Source organism: Delphinapterus leucas, chromosome 2, assembly GCF_059928025.1.
Source record: "Delphinapterus leucas isolate spDelLeu-1000000601 "Yukka" chromosome 2, BTC_Dleu_Yukka2, whole genome shotgun sequence".
Lineage (NCBI taxonomy): Eukaryota > Metazoa > Chordata > Mammalia > Artiodactyla > Monodontidae > Delphinapterus > Delphinapterus leucas.
Genome location: NC_143130.1, coordinates 102969172 through 102988474, shown reverse-complemented (window position 1 = coordinate 102988474; position 19303 = coordinate 102969172). Strand labels below are relative to the sequence as shown.

General features: G+C 35.2%; 1 protein-coding gene across 6 annotated transcripts in view; it reads right to left on the bottom strand.

The window, feature by feature from the left end:
• The window catches only part of AQR (aquarius intron-binding spliceosomal factor), a 138105-nt gene that overhangs the window by 117006 nt on the left and 1796 nt on the right, over positions 1 to 19303 (bottom strand). For 5 of the 6 annotated variants that reach the window (XR_016392136.1, XM_030762878.2, XM_022587531.2 and 2 more), the window contains exons 2-8: positions 18116 to 18172; positions 15773 to 15813; positions 9582 to 9617; positions 5608 to 5728; positions 3451 to 3591; positions 1683 to 1751; positions 528 to 628 (exon numbers count right to left, since the gene is read on the bottom strand). Coding sequence is in view for 5 of the 6 variants with exons in the window: in XM_030762878.2 (XP_030618738.2) it covers positions 528 to 628; positions 1683 to 1751; positions 3451 to 3591; positions 5608 to 5728; positions 9582 to 9617; positions 15773 to 15813; positions 18116 to 18172 (566 nt within the window). In the remaining variant the exon portion in view is untranslated. The remainder of the gene's footprint in view (positions 1 to 527; positions 629 to 1682; positions 1752 to 3450; positions 3592 to 5607; positions 5729 to 9581; positions 9618 to 15772; positions 15814 to 18115; positions 18173 to 19303) is intronic. The other variant, XM_089907396.1, reaches the window with a different exon arrangement.

The following is a 19303-nucleotide window of genomic DNA, read 5'->3' as shown; positions in this document are numbered from 1 at the left end:
TTCATCTGTTATTTGCTGCCTTCCGCAACTAGAATGTAAGCTCCACAAGAGCAGGAATTACTTTCCATTTTCTTCTCTGCCACAACCCCTATACCTATAACAGTACTCAGCAAAATAATAAACACTCAATATTTATGGAATGAATGAACTGTATAAAATGGAGTGTATTAGTCATTGTTAAGAGTGCAGGAGTAAGAAAAAGAAAGATAAGTTGGAATGATAGCCTGCAGATTGTGAAGAAAACTGAGAACCATCCACGACAGAGACTATGATGGACAACAGGCAAGGGGAAGACCCAGTGATACACTTATGACTGGAGCAGAGATAAGGGAAAGGAGAAAAACGTGGTGAAGTTTTGGCTTCTCCCTTGGACCTTTGAGAAAAATATTCCTATGATAGTCTAAGTGCTTCTTAATCATTTATTTGGTTCAGCAGTATGTAAAGGAAACAACAAGTCAAGTCAGCAACGTCTAAGACTCACAGCCCAGCATAAGAAACCAACATGGAACAAAGCTTTGGCAACATACTGTTCTCTTGCTTCTGGATCCATCTTTTCATCATTCTTTTTAATCAAGTTCCAGAATTTTCTTAGTTTAGGTGTCTTTTTTAATTCTAATTCCAATCGTGCCTGAAAGAGTGATGTGACATTAAATTATCAGTAACCCCAAAGCTTACAAGGATAAAGATTAGACCAACTATTAGGTAGTTTTCTAATGTATGGATATAATATAGAGCAATGGGATGAAACCAGAAAGCAACATGACAAAACCTGAAAACTAAGAAACAAATACCTATATTTTAAAGAACTGTTCAATTCTGACACTTGTTAATAGAAAAAAATAAGACAAAAGAAACTGCCTTTTCTAGTCAAGATTTTAAGCTCAATAATACATTTTTTTCTTATTTCTAAAATTAAGGACTTCAATTTGAAAAATAAGCATTAACATTTAGGAGCATTAAAGTTCAAAAAAAGGGTCTGAAACAATGAACATAAAAGAGCTATCACAATAAGGAAATGTCCACACCACAACATTCTTTCTTACTGCACTTATCTATTTTTAACTTAGTATTAATTATTTATACGTGCCTGCTTTCACCTTCATCAACTGGTACCTATGAATGAGCTTGCTTATCTGGGCATCTACTAAACCACCCAAGAGCAGGAAATGGAATTCTGAATACAGTATTATACTGAAATTTGATAGTTTTAACTTTATTCCCTAAGATCTGTTAATTTGATACTGGCACATATTATCCAACAAGAATTTGATGAGACAAATGAAGTTGCTAATACTAAACATAATTCTGATCTTCTCCTATAGCTGTATGTACATTCCAATCAAGAAAAATAAAAAATTCAAGTCTGTATTTAGTTTCATCCAAAGACATATATACGAGTAATAATATTTTACTAAATTAACTCCTCTCCGAGCACAATAGATATTACCTTATTTCACCTTACAATAATGAAATCAGGTGAAACGTATGCTAGCTTACATATAAAAACTTTAAAATGGAAAAAACTACATCTATGATAAGTTAATGCATAGTAAATTAGACAAATTTTGTAAGCAGGAAAGGGGACTTTTAGCTACCATTTTATATCCATATTAAAGCTACACAGTCTAAAACCACATGTTCCACTTATAAATATATGTAAGTTTCTGAAATTAGATACTTACAGGCTGTAAGCCCATCCACATTGGGAGGGAGATAAGCTGCTGTACTTGACTCCGTATCAAGTCTACTTCCTGTTTAAAGCATGAAGAAACCAAGTATATAAACACACCAGCACTTTAACCTAAGTCTTTACATAAGGCACGTACTGCCTTTTTAAGTCCTGGGGGAAATCATGCCATTAGTACTTTCAAATTAATGATATTTTATTATTAAGAAGTTCAATACTTTTTAAAAAAGATACAGTCAAGCCTCATTATTTGTAGATTCCACATTTGTGAATTCATCCACCTGCAACAATGTATTTGTAATCCCCAATTCAATATTCCCGATGCTTTTGCTGTCATTCATTGTCAGCAGAGCAGAGAAAAATGTGAGCTGCCCAACACACACATTTCCAGCTGAGGCTGGACAAGGTGATGCTCTGCCTTCTTGCTTCAGCTCTCAAATTATACACTAGCATCTTTTTTTGGTCTATTTAGTGCTACTTTTTCACATTATTGTGTTTTTTTGTTGGTGATTTTGCTATTTAAAATGGCCCCAAGCACAGGATTGAAGTGTCGTCCAGTGTTCCTGGGCGTTAGAAGGCTGTGATGTGCCTTACAGAGGAAATATGTGTGTTAGATAAGGTTTGTTCTAAGTTACAGCACTGTTGACCACGAGTTCAATGTTAATGAATCAACAACATATATTACATAAGGTGACTTTAAACAGAAACACATAAAACAGTTATACGCTGATCAGTTTGTTGTGACCAGAGGCTTGCATGAACCTAACCCTGTATTTTCCCCAAGAGCAACGGTTCAGTTATAGCTAATTCAGTGTTCACAGCTTTTTTATAGAGCGTAGCTACCTCAAATAATGAGAACTGATGGTAAGCTGAAAAAAATAAAGTATTTCAATAATAAGCTAGCTTTTAAGTTAATTAAACCTAGCACCAAACTACTAATTAAATCTTGGTTTTGTTCAATTGCTGACAAGGAATCACATCTATTTATATTTGCTTTCTTTAATTTAATAAATGTTAAAGAGATAATAGTGACGTATCATAAATCTTTTTCTTATGTCTTTACAAGATCCATGTGAGGTACTACATGGAAACAGATAATAATCATCCATCTACCAAGACTGTTTTCAGGGAAAGAGAAAAACCCATGCATTCTCTTGTATGGGTCTAAATGCACTATCAATTCAGAAGCACCTATCTTTAAATAAATAGGTATATACCTTCAGATAACCACAGTAGAGAAGCACGAGTGAAATAGTAATTACGGTAAATATTAATTTTTTAGAAGATAATCCTATGAAGAATGAAAAGTATCATACACAACCCAAAAGACTTTCAAAGATCATCCATAACCACCCCTACACAGTCAACTCAAAACATAACTCTCCTGCTGACCTGCCAGCTTATGCATGAAGTATGACTGAGAAGTAATGAAAAACCATGTTTTTGTGTATAGCTTACACACACAGATCTCATTACTCAATGTTCATATTAGACTCTTTGCTGCTCTACGTCTGGAGAACTTCAGCTCTTATTATCATTTTACTTAGAGGCTAGATAGAGAAAAGGAGTGATCAAGTCTAAATCTATTAAAAAGCAAACAGATCTTATAAAAAGATTTTACTGAGAAGGGGCTGAAATCAAGCTGTTAGCATTATCCTCATTCCCCACTACTATGAAGAGTTGGCTACAGAGGTAATCTCATCTACATTCAACTGAAAAGAACAAGAAAACTTGAGCTTCCCCAAAAGATAAAGTAAAATTACCAAACTATTGAAGCAATGATCAAGAAAAAGCAATAAGACTGTCTGTTCATGGAGTGAAAATTCACCATCAGTTTCAGCTAATGCTGCTTTCAAGATACACTTGAAAAAGAATGGGAAGTCATCTGGCTTCTTCTTAAAAGTCTGAAAAGAAAAATAAAAATTCATTTTGAAACGGCTTGCTCACCTCTTTTTCTCCTTTAAGCAAACACTGGTGGACTTTTTAGTAGTCCATTAACAATACCTAATAATTACAAAAAGATTATTTGCTTTCTTATTAACGGTAGCAAGTCAAATATAGGTTTCTGGCAGGACTATGCGAGAGTTGCAGAACCGTTCAGCTAATAAAATAATGGCTTCAATTCCTTTATTTTTTCTTCAAGGATTAGGCTGGTAATTAGCTTAGGCTTTGTTTTCTTATTAAAGATCTAAAGTGTTTTAACTCTTCTAATTTAAACAAAAGAAACAACATCTTTAGCAAAAACTAAAGTCTTCCCACTCTAATCTCAAAGACAGCCTTTCCTTTATATTCTCTTTACTCTTAACATATGTTAAAAAAAAAAGGTAAATAATGTAAATATATTCAAGCCTCTCTGTGATCTACCTCCCCACCTAGTTTCTTTCTGTTACTTACCTCTCCCTTCTTTCATAGGCATGTGCTCCAAATGTGTGGCCTATACTAGCTGTTTTCACTTACTTCCCTACAACAGGTTTCCACCCACAGCACTCCCTGAAGTTGTTACAGCTGTCAAGTGCAAAGGACTCTTACCAACACTCAACCCCTTTTCAATGTGCTGAAGGCTCCTCCTCCTTTGTCACTTTACAGACCAGTGTTCCTAGGGTTCTAGCCTCATTCTTCTTTTCCCCATCCCATTAATTCAACTACCATATGCTAATGATTCTAAATACACATTTTCAGTCCAGGTTTCTCTAGACCCTGAGATTCCTTTGTCTACTAAACAATTTCACCTAGATATTCCAAAAGCAATTTAAACTCAGTAAGTCCAAAACTCAATTCAATAATTTTGTACCCTCCAAAGTATTTCTCAACCCTCTTCTACCTATCTTGGTAAATGGCACTCTCATCTTTTACATTCAGTTGCCCAAGCCTGGAAGGTTATTGGAAATAATACCTCTCCCAGCTACAGCTACTTCAATTATCAAGTCTAATCAATTCTACTTTCCAAACCTGTGTGTAACCTCTTCTCTTTATCTGTATTGTCTTTTCTCTGTTTCAAGCTCTAATCACCAAAGTGGTTTTTATAACCTGCAAACTGATCAAGTCATTCTCTGGCTTCCCTCTCCCTTCCTTTGGTAGTTCGAAGCAACTTCAAGAAATCCCTAAGATCTCTCAATAAGACACAAGGCCCTTAGTTTACTCTGGGTTCTAATCTGCCATATGATGGTTGTCACTTAATGAATATTTCAGTGAAGTGTCCATGGTTTTATCTTAAAGAATGTTAACACCTTTTCATTTTGGAGACCATCCCCTCAAAAGAGATGACAAGTACCCATGCCTTTCCTTATTTAAAAAAGTATGACTGGAGGGGAAGAAACTTTTGATAAGCTGACCATTTCATGGTGGCCAAAGAAAGCCAAAATTTTGGACCTCTACTAGCTGATCAAGCCTATACTACAGTAGCACAAAGAGAAAATGTCAGTCTATTAGAAATGTCAAAAAGGGAAAACAGATCCCAAATCAGAGACAAAGAGAAAATTGAAATTACAATATATCTGTCTCAACTTTGGAAACACTACTTTATTCACATAAAACTACAAATATATACCCCCTGCTGTGAAACAAGGCACTGAAAAATATCTCATTTAAGCATTATCTGTTTGTGCTACCTAATATAAATTTTACTTTATCTGATGTAAAAGTCTTTATAACTCATGCCACTCTGTTTTAAGTTCAAAGCAGAAAAATAACTCCACATTCATAATCTTTCAATTCACAGTAAATTAGTTTAAAGAAAGTATTGAAACCGAAAGAAATCTAATATTATTTTTCATACATCCATTCTTTTTCTCAACATTGAATTTATTATTGGATAAAGTTTTGTTCTAAAAACATTATTTATTATTGGTAAAAAGTGTGCTACTTTGTAATGGCTTAAGTGAGCACAGTAAGAAAGCTATGAAGTAATTTAAATCTGTTACCTCCCATGCAGGGACATTTTCTCTGAACTTCTCATTCACCATACAGCAGATTGACATTAAATAGGCTTTGCTGGACACTTCTGGAGAATAATTCATCCAGAGGTAATTTTCAAGATACTGGCTGTGGAAGAATGAAAAGGCATAGAATATTTCATTAGTTACCACCACTTCTTTGTAATATATCACTCCCCTGAAAAAGCCTAATTATTTATAACTTTTTGAAAATCTATATTTATAGTTTGAGAATCCTTCACAAATTTACCTATAATGTAGGTCAGTGCTACCTACTATAAACATACGTAGCAAATGTAGCTTTGGAGAATGAGTCTTATACTTTTAAAGCAGGAAGACCTCAAAGGTTATTGACATATATAATTATCACCATTAGAGCACTGGATATTCCCTTATCTAAGGCATTTCGTGGAGTAAAAAATAAAAATATTTGGCAAATATCAGCTCTAAAATGGAATGATATGATGGGCAGCTTCACAGATAAATGTATCTGAGAAGTTAACATGAACTCACATCAGGACCAAATGATTTCTGGAAACTAAGAGACTTAACAAATCAAAAAGAGGATTTGTTACTTAATTTACAAGGTATTCAACATAAGTCAGTTTTCAAGGTAACTGGCATTTCCCCCTCAAGATGCCAAAATTCTTATTCTAAGACTTTGGTGAAAATATTCCTAAACGAAGTAAGTATTTCTGATTTCTAAAACAAAGCTTAGCCATTTCTTATTCAGAGTAATTATAAACATCAGTTACTGTACGGGGTTGTAAAATACTCTCAAGCACTAATGCAAAAAAGAAGGACTTTTTGTTCCCATTTTAAATCACTCCACACGTATTACTTTTCAATTGGTTACAAGTGCACGTGCACATACTTGCACACACACGCAGAGTTATGCATTTTAGATTCTGCTATAGCATATAATTTTTCTACTTTCTCTTCTGCTTCAAAGGTCTGCTCACATTGGTATTTCTATGGGTCTATCTTTAGCAATCATTCTTGCTTAATTTGCAAGAGCCTAGGAAACCGGTAAATAGTATTTTATCCTAAACAATGGCCAAAAGGCTCCAAGTTACAGACTACTCTTTCATAAATAAAATTCATGAAACTTCATATCATTCCTTTCTTATAAGCTTAAATTTTTTCCTGAATTATGCCCTTTAGAACTTCCATTACCAAGTCTGTTAACGTGAATCTGTCTGAAATCTCTTCATTTCATGGTAGTTTAGCTGGTGATAGAATTCTTTCTAAGTTGATAGTTCTACTTTTCTTCTATGTACTAGTCTCATACTACTATCTTCTCTATCATTACAATTGAGAAGTCTACAATCAATTTGTTCTTCTTCCTCTTTGAGTAATCTGTCTTTTTCTCTCCAGCAGATTTTAAGATCTTTACCCTGTCACTGTTCCTCTGTTCACAATTTGCTATATATACTTCCTGAATCTAAAACACTCATATGTTTCAACTGTAGAAAATTCTTAACCATCATCTCTTCTAAAATGACACTCCTTCATTCTTTCTAAATCTCTTCTGAAACTCCTAATGGATCTTCTCATTCTAGCATCTAGATCTCTTAATTGCCCTGTACACTTTCCATCTTTATTTCTCTTTGCTATTATTTGTTAATTTCCTCAGCTCTAAATCCCCATTCATTAATTCCCTCTTTAGCTGTGTCTCATCTATTTAATTTGCCCATTGAGTTTTTAATCAATGATTTTTATTTTCATTTTCCCCCAAACTGTCCATTTTTAGTGTCCTGTTTCTTGTTCACATATTCTATGTGTTCTTTTATGCCCATAATAATTTTAAACATGATTGGACAGTGTGTATCAATTATATAATTACCTGGGATTTTCTGGGGGATATCTAATTCTATTCTTTATTGTTTCAACTAAATCTTGCTTTAATGTGCTTTGTAATTGGGAGTTTGAACTCATCTTTACCAGGGTTTTAGCTGTAGGATTTTTTTTGCAGTAGAGTTGGAATACACATCCTTTCAGAGTATCTTTATATTTGTTCCTGCCAGATGCCCCACAGATATCATTGTCTTGCCACAGTTTTTAACAGTAATGTCTTGGGTATTATCTGACTACACAGCAAACTCCAAACCTATTCTTTACATTTTTCAGATGATGAATCTTAGAATATTAGAGTCAATGATTTGCCCAAGATGATGCAGTTATCTCCATGATATACACATGATACAGAACTGACTCCAAACTACATCTCTTTAATCCAAACTTAAGGACTGTTCAATAATTCCTTGATTCTATTTTGGCAATCACAGCAAATGGAATCTATATAATAACACGTCCCTCTTACGCATTTCATCAAAGATTCAGTTCACTCTCCTGTACCCAGGCACCTCCTCCATGCCATCTCAGTTTTCACTCTAGCAAGAGACCATCAATTATCTCTATTACAAACTTGAGACTCATTATGTCTGGAGGCTGGCACAGAGAAAATGGCATTCTAACCCAGAAATTATTATACATAAAAGTTCCTGGAAGGTAACAACCCCCTTTTTCAGTCATTAAAAATCTTTCACTGGGCTTCCCTGGTGGCGCAATGGTTGGGAGTCCACCTGCCGATGCAGGGGACATGGGTTCGTGCCCCGATCCGGGAGGATCCCACATGCCGCAGAGCGGCTGGGCCCGTGAGCCATGGCCGCTGAGTCTGCACGTCCGGAGCCTGTGCTCCGTAACGGGAGAGGCCACAACAGTGAGAGGCCCGCGTACCGCAAAAAAAAAAAAAAAATCTTTCACTGTCACTGATGCCTTCAATATGCTCTGCTGCTTTCTCCTTCAGTTCCTGCAATTCTCTTGGTATCTGATATTTGCCAGGGCCATAGAATTCTGGCTTTATCCTAATCATATATCAGCATCCTCTTGATTTTTATTTACTTTCCTTCTGAAAGATGGCATGATATGATGAAAAGGGCATATTAATCTAAGGGCCAGATGGACCCAATTTCTAGCCTCAGTGCTCTCTATAAAATAAGGAAGCTCTTACTGGGATTATTATGAGGATTAAATGAGATCAAGTATTCAGTGACAATACAGTTCTTAGGATATAGCAGGAGTCTATTTACAAGTTAATTCATAGCTATAAACTTCAATTTCTCTCTGTAAAAATAATAAGAACACCTTCATCATGACATTTTTGTGAGGATCATATCAGTGTATGTAGGGAGAAACAGTTGTTAATAGAGACTGACTTCTGATGCAGACTAGACCTCAAGAAGTGTGGAGAAGTGGAAAAACCATGAGCTTTGGCATCAGACATTGGCATCCCAGCTCTGCCAATTACTTAAATGCATTATCTTTAACAAATAACTGCTCTGACCTCAGTTTCCTCCTTCACTAAGTGGAGAGTAGAATACTGACTTTGCAGGGTTTCTGTGAGTGCTCTGTATGTAAAATGTTTAACAATGTGCCTAGCACAAGGTTCAATAAATGGCAGATACTACTATCATCAACAGCAACCTTGGCTTTTACTTCCAGCCCACTGGCCACACCTGGTTGTAATATAATCTAAATTGTAACCTAAAAATTATATATTCTCTTCATCTGAAATATTTATCAGTGGCTTAGGTCAGAACAATGCTGGCTTAGTAATAACAAGTTAGCCTGGAAGGAAAAAATGGCTACAGAATGCATTCCAATTTACTCCCATTATCACTAGAGGAACCAAAGAAGAGTTCAGAAATTGCTCAGCACACACTATCTTAATTAGTGAAAAACAACTCAAAATACAAGTTACACTAATAATGGAACATCATCTTTGAAAACAAAGGCTATCATACACATATTCCAAAATAAGCCAATCACAAAAATATAAATCTTTTAAAATTTATAATTATTTTCTTATCCACTCACAGAAATGTACAGAAAACTTAGCTAAAAGTTAAGTCACACTGTCATCTTTAACTTCATCAAAGTAATAAAGCCTTTAAACTCACCTAAATTCCAAGAGCATTATCTTTCTGATGGCAAACCTAAAAATATAAAAATAAATAGTAAAAATATTTAAATAGAGAAAATAAACATTTCTGAGTTACTAATGCAGATGTATTTTGGAATCTTGTTTTAATATTGACTCACATATCAGAATAATTATATTTATTTATGCATTGAAAAAAGCAAATTTTCTTTTTATTTTTTGTTTGTATTTTGTTTCAGGTAGTTTATTTTATTTTAAAAAACTGTCTAAGAACAGTTACTTATATCCTACCCATATAACAAACACAATCAGCACCATGACATATGAGGATACAACACATAGATTAATAAGCCAAGTAATTTTAATCAAAACACAAGTGCTCATCAATATTCATAATATTAGATCACAACTGCCAAAAGCTAGCCTGTCTCAATTTCTTAAGCACTGATTAACATTCTTCCATTTAATAATCAAATGAAAACATTCTGCTGAAATCATGCCCTCCTATAAGCACAAGGGACACATGTATCTATATCACAAACATGGGAATCAGGCTTCTGTAGCCTTGACATTAAGTTTAAAATATTAGAAAATTGTGGAGGGAATATCAGATATCTCTTTATATACTTTAAAAATCAGAGTGTTTTGTTTTATATGGATAAATGATGCAGTAGTTACAGGGTATCCTTCCAAAGGTAGGTTCAAACGTCCACTAATGTAGTTTTATCATTTTGTATATTGACAATAAAGTAGCCAGACCAGAACCATGCCACTGGATATTAGCCTCCAGCTTTGAAAATTAAATCAGTATGCATTATAAATTTATAATACCCCGAGAGACCATTATCCTGTCAAAATCCTATTCCACTGATTTCTGATCTCTTAAATAGTTTCACTGAGCAAGCAATGTCAGAGAACTTTAGTGAGAATGAAATGAAGGATTTAACTGTGCAATAGCACAAAGACAAAACACTGCCAAGGCACTGGCTTCTACAGCCAGCAAAGCCACTGAGAGGATACAAGAGCTGTGTGGTACACTCTAGATCTCCAGCTGCAGGCATTTCACTTTACATGTGTGTTGGACAACAGAATTCAGGCCCTGCTATGCAAATACCTGCACCCTTAATTTCTTCAGCCACAAATAGGACCTCATTGATGAAAGAAAGAAAATCTTGGCTCACGAGATAGATCAGTATTCTAGTCATGATTTAGTGTTACCTTGGCAACATCTTTAAACACCCTGGGACCCAGTTTCCTCATATACAAAAGAGGTGAAGTGGTCAATTTTTTTTTTTTTCCTGTGGATGACTGGACAAGTGAAAAATCAGTTTTGATGGGTCAAGATAATGCAAAAACACTCAATTTCTCTTATAGCAATCTTGGTGGTATTCATTAAATTGGGGGTTTTACACTTCTGCCAGTAAACTTTCTGAGACAGATAAAGAACTTAACTAAAGGTATACATATAAGATATAAAAATAGGTCTAGAGACTAGATATTATGCCAGAAAATCTTTAAAGATAAGGATGAAAAGTATAAGAAATAATGAGAAATATAAATAAAGGATTTGGGGATGGTTATTTTATTAAGTTACCAATATTTACGGAGAGCATGCTTTGTAAAGCCTGACTCTGGTCAAGGGTTTAACATGCATTTCATTAAATCCTCCCAAAGCTGGATAATTTATGTACAATACATTGGGTCTATTAACCGTATTGTTAACTGGATGATTAAATTTGATTAAAAAAAAAAGAGTGGGGAGGGGTAGGCAAAGGGTCTTTTTTTTTTGCTGCTATAATTGCCCTCTGCTATCTCTCTTGGGTTATGGTTGTGTGAAAACATGAGGTCTGGAGCTGTGGCAGCCCCTTTGCAACCACATAGGGAAAGCCAGAAAGTTTGTTAAGAGGCTGACAAAGACCCTCACATTATGAACTTCTGAACTACCTACTCCAGATTTATTGTTAAATAGATGATTAAAAAATCAAAAAATAATTGTGAACAAAGGAAGCCAGCCACAAGAGTACATATCATGTGATTCCATTTATTTAAAGTTTAAAACCAAGCAAAACTAAACTATAGTGTTCACGTTTGCATACTTACATATTTAAATGATATAGCAAAGGACACATAAGGGTTTGTGGGATGCTAAAAGGTTGTTTTTTTTAACTCAGTGGTGGTAAAAATTCAGAAGGCTAAATGTTTATGTACATTTTATGTGCTTTCTGTTAATTTCATAGTAAAGAGGTTTAAACATTTTTAATAAAAAGAAATATAAACACTGGCAAAAGTAAATTGCTCTAAAAGTCATCCCTTTTTTTCTTTCAGTGTAAAAATCACTTGGATTAACAGGATTAATAATCATACCAAAGTGTGTGGGTTAAGAGACTCCTAAAGGGCAAATGGACCCTGTCCTATTTAAGAACAGAGTATTGGATAAGAGCCAGAGAACAAGGATTTAATAACCTGGCGCTGTCTGTATCTATGGTAAAATATCTTGGGCTAGTTACTTAAATCTCTCTATACCTCAGTTTCATCATCCATAAAATGAGGATAACGGTACCTATCACAGAATTGTTGTGAGGATAAATACGCTGCTATATACAATGTGCTGAGATCAGAAGCTGGCACATAGTAAGCACTCCAGAAATGACAATTACTGTTACTTTTAATATTTTAAAATCAAACAGATAAAAATACATTAAGACAAATTCACCAAATCTGATAATGGTAAGGATAGCAAATATGAATCTTTTGTGTAATATACCACACACTACAATGGGGACTGAACAATATGGTATTTTAAGATCTACCTAATTTTGAGATTCTAGAAGTGATCATTTATATCATAAGAATATAAGAACTGATTGATTTAATTCCCAGATGCCTCCTAGGGAAATAGGGATGATGTACAAAAAAATGTATATTATAAGAACCTTAAGGTATCATATTAAGAGTGCCTTATGGCTATAAACTGCCTATTTTGATGGCCTACAAACAAGTTAATAAATCTTACATTAATCCATTCCCCAATAATGAAGAAGCTACGAGCATATAACTCTGCAAAACAGCTTCCACAAGGCACTAGTCTAAAAAAAATGGTCATTTAAATTTTTAAGTATACACTACAGTTTTTGTGCCACACAGGTGCATTATTTAACTTTTTGAACTTAGAAATTTTGGGGCAAAATGCAATCAGGTCACTTTTATTCAAGTGTTTAAATGTGTACAAGGTGAGAATATGGCTGTTAAGAGTGCCGTGATAAGACTTAGGGAGCCCCGCCAATGACTGTTACTACTTTCAGCAATTAAAAATGACTTAGCCAAGTCTACGTAACTTAAAAATCACCAGCAGCTTTTAGTTGTTAATTATATAAAAATTATATTCAAGGAAGCAATATTAGTAGCAAAGGCTTAAATTAAAAAAAACCCATAACCCTAAGCAATCCATTGGAGTGAAACCCTGTTCTACAAAGAGGCAGAGAACTAGCTCTGAAAGTTCAAGGTAAATTCCAGATTGGTATATCCTTAATATATAATAAAAAAGGGTCCTAGAATTTATCTCGCCACTCATCTTCAGTTTACTTTCCTCAGGCAATCTCCTCCATACCCACTTTCAACCAACAAGTCATATGTTACATATCTGCTCAAATGTGATATCTTTTTTTTCTTTTATTGGCGTATAGCTGCTTTACAATGTTGTGTTAGTTTCTGCTGTACAGCAAAGTGAATCAGCTATATGTATACATATATCCCCTTCTTTTTGGATTTCCTTCCCATTTAGGTCACCAAAGAGCAATGAGTAGAGCTCCTTGCGCTACACATTCTGTTCTCATTAGTTATCAATTTTATACACAGTAGTGTATATATGTCAACCCCAATCTCCCAATTCATCCCACCCCCGGCTTTCTCCCCTTGGTGTCCATACGTTTGTTCTCTACGTGTGTGTCTCTATTTCTGCTTTGCCAATACGTTCATCTGCACCATTTTTCTAGATTCCACATATATGTGTTAATGTACATTCGTTTTTCTCTTTCTGACTTACTTCACTCTAAGAGAGGATCTTTGCCTGATCATCAACCTAAAATAGCAGTCCTGTCGCTATACCCTAATCCCACTTTAATTCATAGCACTTACTACCTGCTGATACTGAATATATATATATATATATGTATATATTTTGTCTGTCCAGATAAGAATTAGCTTCATGAGTAGAGGCTTCATCTGCCATGTTCACTGATGCACCCTTAGCATTGAAATGGTGGTTGATACAAAGTAGGCTCAACCCAATCCTCTCTTCAGAACTCTACACCTAAATACCCAACTGCTTATTCTACATCTCTCTCTATAGCTCCTTAGTGGTTAGAATTCAACATTTCCAGAAGCGACTAGTGATCTGCACCCAATCCCACCAACAACAACAACAGCAAAAGTCAGTAATGGCACCTAATCACCTGACAACCTTTGCCCAAAATTCTGGAGTCATCCTTGATCCCTCCCTTCCTGCGTTCACCACATCCAACCACCAAGCACTTCCATCTCTCAGATTGGTAACTCTTCTCTATCTCAACTTTCCATGCTAGTCCATGCCATCATTATCTTCAATCTGACTACAACAATATTCACCTAACTAATTTCCTGCCTCTTGCTCCCTCCAAAATTTTAAAATACCACCATCATGCTTCACTGGTTTCCTACTTCTCTTCAAATTTAAAACAAACAAACAAACAAACCTTAACATGGTCTTTGGCCCGACCTACTTCTACAGGCTCAAGAAGAGATTGCTAAAACAAAAGAACTAGAGGACTTCCCTGGTGGCGCAGTGGTTAAGAATCTGCCTGCCAATGCAGGGGCATGGGTTCGAGCCCTGGTCTGGGAAGATCCCACATGCTGACATTAATCATCAATGTCAGTAAAATAGTCTTTTATTTTTAAGTGCTTTTACTTATGTTGTTTGCATTCTTAGATTCTTCTTGTCTTCATTTTGCCCGAAAACCTATTTCTTAAAATAGTTTGCACAGGGGGTGGTCTGGTGGTTGAGAATCCGCCTGCCAATGCAGGCGACACAGGTTCGAGCACTGATCCGGGAAGATCCCACATGCCGCAGAGCAACTAAGCCTGTGCGCCACAACTACTGAGCCTGCGCTCTAGAGCCTGCGAGCCACAACTACTGAGCCCCCGCACCACAACTTCTGAAGCCCGCGCGCTTAGAGCCAGTGCTCCACAACAAGAGAAGCCACCGCAATGAGAAGCCTGAGCACTGCAACGGAGAGTAGCCCCCGCTCGCTGCAACTGGAGAAAGCCCGCACACAGCAACGAAGATCCAACACAGCCAAACATAAATAAATAAATAAATAAAAATTTTTTAAAAATGACCCGCCTCTTATTTTGACACTGCCTTTACAATATTTAGTAAAATTTACCTCCTAAGACTCAAACACATGAAAAAAATAAAATTTGAGATTTTATAAGGTCTATGACATTGATAACACAAATGTTTCTATTTCATATTAAAACAGTCAGTTACCTTTTAAAATACTCATTGGGCATATATATCTACAGGTGCAGATATGGAAATATGCCCAAGACACATTGTTTAAAAAAAAAAAGTCATGATGCAGAATGGTATGTAGAGTATAAACTTTGCTGTTTTAAAAAAAATCACAGGGGTAGGGAACTGGAACAGATGTATACATAAGTAAAGAAACTGAGGGTTAAGGGACAGGGAAGAAGATGTACTGAAACTTACCCTTTCTGTGTACTGTTCAAAATAATTTTTATTTTTTATTATATATATAGTTTGTACATTATGTACAAAATGCATATTATTTTGTATTTAATTATTATCATGTATATTTTACTTTTCCAATTTTTAAATAATCTTTCAAAAAGATTTATCAGAAAATAAGAAAATTAGTATTAGTTGAACTGAAATTTTTAAATCTCCATATTTACTCTTCCTCACGTTCCTTCAGAAACAAAATAAACCCTAAAGAACTTAACCCCTCTAATCTGAGCCAAAAATTAAAAGGCAAAAAAATATCTTATGCCTCTTCAGCAGCTAGATACAGTTTTTCTGGTCACCATCTCCTTGATGACCAAATCAAAAAAAGGAAAGTTCCAAGTTTATGATTACATTTAGTTTAGAAGTTCAAATGAGATCCAAGTTAGTCCCATCTACTTCCTATGTATGAAAATTAAACTCATTCCTACCTTGATTTGACAATTTCTTTCTCATATATATCTTCAATCACCTGTTAAAAATATAAAAATGTTTAATACCTCAAATAACTTTTTTTCAGACTCTAAATTGAGAGTTTTCAATTACTGAGATTACACAAAACAAGGTGGTTTAGGAAAGCTATCAAATATCACTGCTATTGAAATAATACTTAAGAGATTTTTTATAATCCCATTATATCCCTCAAAATGTAAAATAACAGAAAGCAAAGTAGTAGGAAAAAATAAATAATAAAATATATCTAAATAAAAATAACTCTAGAAATAATTATTAAAATGATGTATTTATTTCATTTCTAGGGAAAATAAAAATTCACAAGATCAGGATATTTTTTAAAACTTAACAAAGTATATAAATGTTAACAGGCTCCACCTAAGAGTTTTAACAAAGTGCTTTCAAAAACCAGAAAGTAAACTGAAAGTGCAAAGGCATAACAGAAGCAAATGCTAATCATTACATCCTGTTTTCCAAGCACATATGATAAAACCTCAGAATTTCCACTTACTTGGGTTAGGGTGGATAGGATGGTATAATACATAAGAATTCAGGTTCTGGGGTTGGAAGCCTGGTTCAAACCATCCACCTTTACTGCTGGAGACTACAACCTTTGCAAATGCATGACTGCTCTAAGGCTCAGTTTCCCAGTATACAAAAAGGATCTAATAATAAGAAGTACCCCGTGGGGTTGCTATAAGACAACACATGTAAAGAATTCAGTACAGGTCCTGGCACATGGTGAGCCTTTAATAATAGTTATCAGTAGCAGAAGTAATAGTAGTGCTAGTGACAAGAGTAGTTAAAAAAAAAACTTACTCTAAAATTATGAAGTACTTTAACATGGTATAATATAATATTATTTTATGGCAACTATGTCTTTTAACTGCTCAAAGTATACTTCTCAAATAAATGTTTGTGGGTGGTAAAGGGAGGAAGACAATGAGGCAAGCAAGTCTTGAATTTGTATGAAATTTTCTGTCATTGCTTTTCTGTTTATCAAAATCCAAATTAAATAATAAAATGAAGGGTATAATCTTCTTTAAATACCAGCTTATACAGAGCTTCATCTAGTGTTAACTAAAATGATCTGAATATAAATTTAATGTCTAAAAACCTTGATCTAATTAAGTTCAACTCAATCTAGTAGTGTCATAAAGATATTTTTATTTATGAAAAATGAACCTAGGAACCCCCAGACCCAACATATACAAGCACAAACATACACAAACAGCATATAGTAAGATAAAGCAACCTGGCTGATAATTAAGAGTAATTAATGTATGTCAAGTGTATGAATATCCTCCTGATGAATAAAATGGGATTGATGGCAGAACAAAAATATATTTATAAATAAAACATTGAAGCTCAAATAATGTGAGAAATTTGGGATTAAGTTCAGTTTTAATAAGAGTGCCTAGATTATCACAATTCAATTTACAATGGCAAACTTAAAGCGAGTCTTCACTACTTGTTAAACGGCATGTGTATGTTAGCTCTATAAGACCTCTCTTTAAGAACCTAAGTCAATGAGAATTAATCCTCCATTAGGAATTCTGCCTTTCGTTTATTCTAAATTGTGTCACCTGAATCCTAAGTCCCTTCCCTAATTGAATATGACTGGCCCTCAGTCATCTAATTCTCTAAACAACTCCCACCTCTTCCACCACTATTACAGATCTTTCAGTTCATCAACCTAAAAATAAAAAAGAAAACAATAGATTTTATCCTAGATGAACTGTCAAAAAAACTGTAGGAAGGGGCTTCCCTGGTGGCGCAGCGGTTGAGAGTCCGCCTGCCGATGCAGGGGACGCGGGTTCGTGCCCGGGTCAGGGAAGATCCCACATGCCGTGGAGAGGCTGGGCCCGTGAGCCATGGTCGCTGAGCCTGCGCGTCCGGAGCCTGTGCTCCGCAACGGGAGAGGCCACAACAGTGAGAGGCCCGCGTACCGCAAAAAAAAAAAAAAAACTGTAGGAAAACTGATGTGTATTTACGAAGATATTCATTACATGATCACCTAATAATGATAAATCAGAACAATCTAAGAATCTATAAACAGGAAAATCCACACACATTTTTTTAAAAAGCTTAAAGGAAATAAAACAAATGATAGTAGAGGTTATCTCTGGGTAGTTATTTTTATTTTCTTATGTGTAGCTTCTGTATTTTCCAAATTTTCTATTATGAGTAATTATTAGTTTAGAAAACCATTCATTTTAACTTTTAAAAAAATTATGAAGAACTTCTGTCGAATTAGCTCTTGAAAAAGATACAAAGAGCATACCTATTCAAAAGGGATGTTGCAAACCAAAAATACTTACCTTTATATCAAAAGGTGATTTTTTCTTGATATGGGGAGCCCAGTATTTACATGCTAACTGCAAAAGTAAACAGTATAAACAGTAAGTCATAGATTCATACCACTGCAGATTCATACCACTAACAGACTGAGATCATTCAGTAACAAGCTGTTTCTTAACAAGGCACTACTGGCACAGCACGAGGCGATAGAGTAATTTACCTATCAAGGGGACGACTATATGGGCTTGCAGACCAGTGAGCATCTTCGGGCCCAATCCACTGAATGCCAGTAATGCCCTGCATGGCACCCTGCCACTATGATTTTAAAAAAACAAAACATACTTTTTAAACTACTCCTATGGAAACAATAGGGTGAAGTTAATAACCACAGTCAAACACCTTCAGCATAGAGCTAACGAAACCCAGGTCTAGAAAGATTAAATGAGCTGCCCAAGACTACAATTAGTTAACAGGTGAGCCAGTCCTAAAAAACAGATTCAAAATCCTCAGGAACGTTGATTTGCAAAACAATAATCTTTAAGTGATTAGTACACATTCAGGCACACCTAAACAAAACCTAAAAAAAAGTTGTAGTTTATCAGGTTATTACCAAGAATAAAAGAGTCAGTATGTTGTATTTCAGCAAAGCAGGTTTTACCTGAAAAATATGAATTTAAATACACATACAGGGATACCTCAGAGATATTGCAGTGACCACCTCAATAAAGCAAGTCACATGAATTTTTTGGTTTCCCAGTACATATAAAAGTTACAATTTACACTATACTGTAGTCTATTAAGTGGCAATAGCATTATGTCTTAAAAAAATCAATGAACATACCTTAATTAAAAAATACGTTATTGCTAAAAAATGCTAACCATCATTAAAAAAAGTGAGATCAGGGCTTCCCTGGTGGCGCAGTGGTTGAGAGTCCGCCTGCCGATGCAGGGGACATGGGTTCGTGCCCCGGTCTGGGAAGATCCCACATGCCGCGAAGTGGCTGGGCCCGTGAGCCATGGCCGCTGAGCCTGCGCGTCCAGCGCCTGTGCTCCGCAACGGGAGAGGCCACAACAGTGAGAGGCCCGCGTACCGCAAAAAAAAAAAAAAAAAAAAAAAAAGTGAGATCACAGAGTTCAGATATCTGACCTTCTTAAAACTAAATTTTAACCTCTACATCTCACTCATTCAATAATAATTAAAAAGCCCC